This window comes from Perissodus microlepis, chromosome 12, assembly GCF_051167445.1.
Source record: "Perissodus microlepis isolate ML-2025 ecotype Zambia chromosome 12, ASM5116744v1, whole genome shotgun sequence".
In the NCBI taxonomy this organism is placed as follows: domain Eukaryota; kingdom Metazoa; phylum Chordata; class Actinopteri; order Cichliformes; family Cichlidae; genus Perissodus; species Perissodus microlepis.
This window is the reverse complement of record NC_140472.1, coordinates 24486852-24492489: the sequence shown is the minus strand read 5'-3', so window position 1 is coordinate 24492489 and position 5638 is coordinate 24486852. Positions and strand designations below refer to the sequence as shown.

The following is a 5638-nucleotide window of genomic DNA, read 5'->3' as shown; positions in this document are numbered from 1 at the left end:
ACACAACATGTCAAGTTGTGCATCACATGAGATCAAATTCTCTGAGCATCACCGAGATATTTTTTCACAGCTGAAATTTAAAGCTGATGGTCTCACCACTTACTTCTCCAAAAGTTGATTCTGTCTTATAAACAGTACATTTCCATAATGACCGATTGGGGAAACCTGCAGTCAGCTGAGACTGAAGAAGTCACTTGGATGAGTGACGAAACGTTTCTCCCACTGAAAACGTCCAGATGAACAGAATCAACTTTTGGAGATTTACTTATCTGGATGATTGAGAATGCATCAAGACGTCACCACTTACTTGTTTGCCTGTTTGGGGTTATTGAGGCAATCCTGAACATTTGTACAGGCTGTGCTTGTGCACCTGTTCACCCAGATGGTAGATATCAATCTTGTTGTTTTTCCATTAATACATTTAATTGGGTATTGCAGACTCTGGTGAACAAAGATGATCAAATTACTGAGAATCTTCATGAATGTTCCACGTATCACCATCTCCCGCTACGGTGCAATCCTGATTTTCACAGTTTAATTAAATTAACGCGTCTTGTTCCCAGAGTCTGGAGGATCCTCTCACACTCCGGTGTTTGCTTAAGCCACTGCAATGCTTGTTTAAGCTTAATTGCAGTGAACTGGAGCTTTCAATTGTGTTTATTGTTTCAGGAGAGAAGCGCTCTGGGGCACCTCTACTTCCAGAGACCCCTGATTTTTCTTTTCCATCAGAGCAAAGACCTCTGATTTCCTCTTATTGTGTGTGTGTGTGTGTGTGTGTGTGTGTGTGTGTGTGTGTGTGTGTGTGTGTGTGTGTGTGTGTGTGTCTTTCACACAATCAAGATTCAGTAAGATTGTTGTAGACTAGCAATAATCGCATTTGTGTTTATTTATCTATAAACTTCGGAAAAGTGGTAGCACGCTTTTCTCAGGGTCATTTGTCTGAATTAATGGGGGTCATGAGATGATCTCACTAAATATAAACAAGGAAAATGTGACTGTGAGAAAGAAAGCTCGTATTAAGCAGTTCTGCTTTATGGTAATAAAATATGACAACATGTCAAAGGCGATGTTTGCTCTGAAACAGTTAGTGTTCATTTACAACTGCATCATAAATGTAGACATATATATTTCTTATCAGACAGAAGTTCTCAGTCATTTCCACTCAGTTTTTTTCTTGTACATCAAGTCATATTTACAGATATAACATATTACCACAGCAAATGAATTCAAAGCTCATACAGTATATGCATGTACACAAATTTCACTCTGCAATACAATATGAACCACAACTGAGCATAAAGTGCATAATTTAATGACTCAAAATAAATTAAAAGTTTTCAACTAGTATGTCAATCTCTAACTTTTGCCCTCACTGTACAATGTTTACAATGTTCATGTTCAAACTCAGACAAAAAGATAATCTGAGTGAAAAACTTCAAACCAACAGGAGTTCAAAAGTTCAGTCTGTATAGTGTTACAATACCAGAAGGTTTAACTTTTAATATTAAAATGGAGAATTTGCCTTATAAACGCAACAGAGAGGAGGATTACGCTGTATACTCACATGAAACTTGAGAATAATATTTAAATCTAGACTTGTGATCTTGGATAATTCATATTAGATCTGATATTGGGTGGTATCTGGTCATTTTCAAGGAGGAAAAAGGTGCTGGTACCATCTTTTTAAATGTGAGCATCATCAGACTTTTCCTGATTTTGTTTCACTGTAAACAGCATGTCTTTGACAACAAAAACTTTGGTTTCCTGCAAAACTGAACATCTCACTTTAAACATTACACTCAAAGAGAAGTGTTACTCCTAAAATTAACCTTTAGCTTCAGTCCTAACTAATACAGAACATTTTTCAATAGGTTCTTTGATATTTTGAGTCCTGACTTTATAGATAGTGATGTTGAAAGACAACAATTTGTGAGTGTAAATACTGATCAAACTGCATGACTGATACAATTTATAACTGCGCATAAATATGTCTTTTGGACGAGTAATCCTTTTGGAGCTGGAATTTATTCATTTTGACCTTCTCCTAGAGAAGAATAATTATATATCACAAAAAAAATATTTTACACAAGATCGCTCATTTAGAACTTGATTCTTCTCAAGCTGACCGCTTAATGCATCTCATTGATCAGCATCTATCCACTGATTTATAGAACATTTTCTGTAGCTGTGGAAATTATGCAGAAATTTCCCAGTCTACTGTGGAACAAGAGCCTCTGTGCCCTCGCTGTGTTTTAGTTTTTTTTTTTTTAATAATTTGAGATAATATCTTTGTGTGTTTTCCGGGCTATAGAACAAAAACGTCTGTGTTCACAACCTTATAAACTCTACTCTACATTAGTCATGTAGCTAACATGAGTGTGCCCTTCAAAAAGCACTGTACAGTAGAGTTTCCAAATGAATCAGTCCTAACAATAACTATGTGAATACTCACAAGAAGCACAATCAGGACTATTTCATTTACTACACTGACCACAAGCTTGTAGTCAGCACAGTTTGGAGACAGTAAATAGAGCTTTACGGTAAAGGTTTCCACAATGGTTGAACAAAGTTTTTTCATCAATGTTATGTGTCTAACATAGTTAGTGTCCTTGGGCAAGACACTTCACCCGTTGCCTACTGGTAGTGGTCAGAGGGCCCGGTGGCGCCAGTGTCCGGCAGCCTCGCCTCTGTCAGTGCGCCCCAGGGCGGCTGTGGCTACAATGTAGCTTGCCATCACCAGTGTGTGAATGGGTGGATGATTGTGTAAAGCGCTTTGGGGTCCTTAGGACCAAGTAAAGCGCTATACAAATACTTACCATTTACCATAACATCTTTCTTAGGCAAAATGGCAAAATCTGCTCACACAGTCAGTCATCACTGGGTGCTGAAACAAACAACGGGACGATATCACTCACAGCACTTATCTCTTTCCCACTGCATGGGCTCTACTAGATAGAAGAGTTACTTATTATTTATGTGCTACTTCCATTTTTGAGTTCTTCAAAAGGTCTGTTGTAGAGAAATAAAACAGTATTTCTCTGGTTGAGTCAGATGCATTTCTCCTTTACTGTCTCGGTGTTCAGCGTGACCTGAAGTGCTGGATCTTTAGGGCATGGAGATGATGGATGATCTGTGATTGCATTTGTCTCGTCTCTGGTCTGATTCTCAGCACTGCCCTCTTGGGATGAGTAAGAAGCTTGTGAATTTCTTGCTGAAGGTGGTTGTGAAGCAGAGAGTTTGTTTGACTTAGGACATTTTTCAGTGCACATCTCAGTTTTATCTTTATAGTAGAGGAAGGTTTGACATGTGCTGTTGCTATCTCGTTGGTCACTAGACACCAAGGAGTTAGAGTCCCTGTTAGAGATCACAGAGGAGAGCTGATAGGCATCAATACAGGGGAAGTTTCCCTGTCTCTGTTGCCTCCTTGCTCCCATTTTACAGAACAGGCACTTGATTTTCTCAATGAGCTTGATGAGAACAGTCTTGCGGAGCAGGATGTAGATCCAGGGGTCAAAGATGGGGTTAAAAGAGGCAAAACGTATTGCCCGTAGATCAGGGTTTTTGTCCAGCCGCACCTCCACTGGAGTCTTATAAAGCTGGTTTAAAAACACCTGAGCCTGCAGGGGAGAGGAGAATAGTGACTGAATGAAAAGATATGGATGCGTATGTTTGAGAGGGCACTAATATAAACATGAAAGGGAAGAGAGTCAGTTCACTTCTAATGTAAACTGTTTTACACTTTTACATAATCCTGCATACAGCAGCTGTGCTGAGTAAGAGTGGTTAATCTGGACTGTAAGTGTTGTGGCTGAAAAGGTGAAAGGAAAAGTTGATTCACTACAGACATTTTTTTCTTTTTCACATTTTTTTAACCTAACTAAACAGTTTTCTGCACTTAAAAAACATATTGTGTGAAAACGAACCATGCGTAAAGCGTGCGTAATGGTAACATGCAACCGAAAAAAAATAAAAAAAACTTACAACAAGTGGTATAGAGCAGATGAGGACTACTACCGATGTGCCTATGAGTAGAATAACCATCTGAATCTCTGCACCGGCCAGACGACCAAAGCTGCGTGCTCTTCTTCGCGGGTCCACGCTGCGTCCCACATCGGTGCCAAGCGACATCCTACGCACAAAGCGTCGATGCATCCGGATCAAAGCCACACACACCAACACATTACAGATGACAGTGGCGAGAATAAGAAGAGAGCTGAAACCAGCATACATGTAGGAGTAGGCGGCATCGCTGGTCTTGTTGCTCCTCCACTCTAAAAAACACCATGTTTGTGGGTACTGTTTCTTCACCTGCCCAAAGCCCATAATTGGCAGAGCGCAGAAAAAAGCATTTGAGATGTAGATCGCTACTAGAGTCAGTCCCGCCAGTTTTTGGTCCACGTAGTCGTTGTAGAAATAGGCATGGTTTATAGCAATGTATCTCTCTACCGACATGGCACATATGATGCTGAGCCCTGCCAGCGAGAAGAAAAGCATGGTGAATCCAAAGTACTGGCACAGCGGGTCCTCTCCGGGCCACGCGCCTTTCACATAAATGGCGATGGTGACCGGACTGGCCAGCAGCGTGCCAAGCAGGTCCGTGATCGCCAGCCCACACACCAGCGTGTAAAACGTAGTTTCTTTCTGTTCTTTCCGAGATTTACAAAGGACCACGATGGCGATGAGGTTTCCAACCACCCCGAAAATGAACATAATGGACGGAATGGTGGGGACCATGGTCCTCCCTGTGGTTTGATTATTCATTGTGAAGTCCAAACGCACTTCAAGACAAGTGAAGCAACTCTTTTTATCGCCTGTATTTCCAGTCCAGAGCAAGAAACTTACCTACAAGTGAAAGAAGCCTGGGCAGCATTTTCAAAATAAGAAAGTAGTTTTTTCTTATCTGAAAACTAACCTTTAAAAAACTTACAAAATCCCCCAAAGCATCCTCCGCATGCTGCCTCTGTGGTAACCAACAACTCCGTGGTGCTTTCTTATCAGATCCTCAGCTAGCTGTGCAAGACAGAAGCAGATTTCACTCACCACGCCAGAGAGATAAAGCAAGCAACACCAGTGACTTCATTGAAATGAGGCTCTGCCTTCTGGCGTCTTGCTGGGCTCAGCCCCTCCCCTTCATTTCACTTCACAGCCCTAATCAGCAGTTCAGGAAAAAGGTCTTGGGCACATTTTGTAACACAGAGATTAACCACAACTCACAGCAAATTGTTTACATCATGGTATAACATTATTAGGTAGGGGAAAAAAGGACAAAACAAAAGTGAGTCTGAAAAATAAAAGTGTAGTTTTTTGCTTTCAAAGTTTCCACTTCAGGACAGAGAGAGAGAGAGGAAGAAAAGGCAAAAATCTATATTTTTCTTACATTTTGATCTGTTAGGGTGGATTTTACTTTGAGAAATGATTGATCGCAAAGATTAACCAAACGATTCACATGAAAACACGCAAGATTAGGCGATGGGAAATAAGACAATAATTCAACTAAAGGTTATACTTTGACAATCTGACTTCCTTACAGCCATTTCATATTTTGCTTACTGGTTCAAGAGTCTTTTTGTTCCTTAGATACTGATAAAAATCAACAAAATGTGAAAAGGCTCCAGTGACATCAGTTAGTCTCCAGTCT

General features: G+C 40.4%; 1 protein-coding gene across 1 annotated transcript; it reads right to left on the bottom strand.

Moving 5' to 3' along the window:
• Positions 1 to 868: 868 nt before the first annotated feature.
• ptger4a (prostaglandin E receptor 4 (subtype EP4) a) lies at positions 869 to 5068 on the bottom strand. Its single transcript, XM_084946953.1, has 2 exons — positions 3982 to 5068; positions 869 to 3617 (listed from the first exon to the last, which is right to left on the bottom strand). The coding sequence occupies exons 1-2, from the start codon at positions 4759 to 4761 to the stop codon at positions 3048 to 3050; spliced, it is 1350 nt and encodes a 449-aa protein (XP_084803079.1). The 5' UTR covers positions 4762 to 5068; the 3' UTR covers positions 869 to 3047.
• Positions 5069 to 5638: the final 570 nt, after the last annotated feature.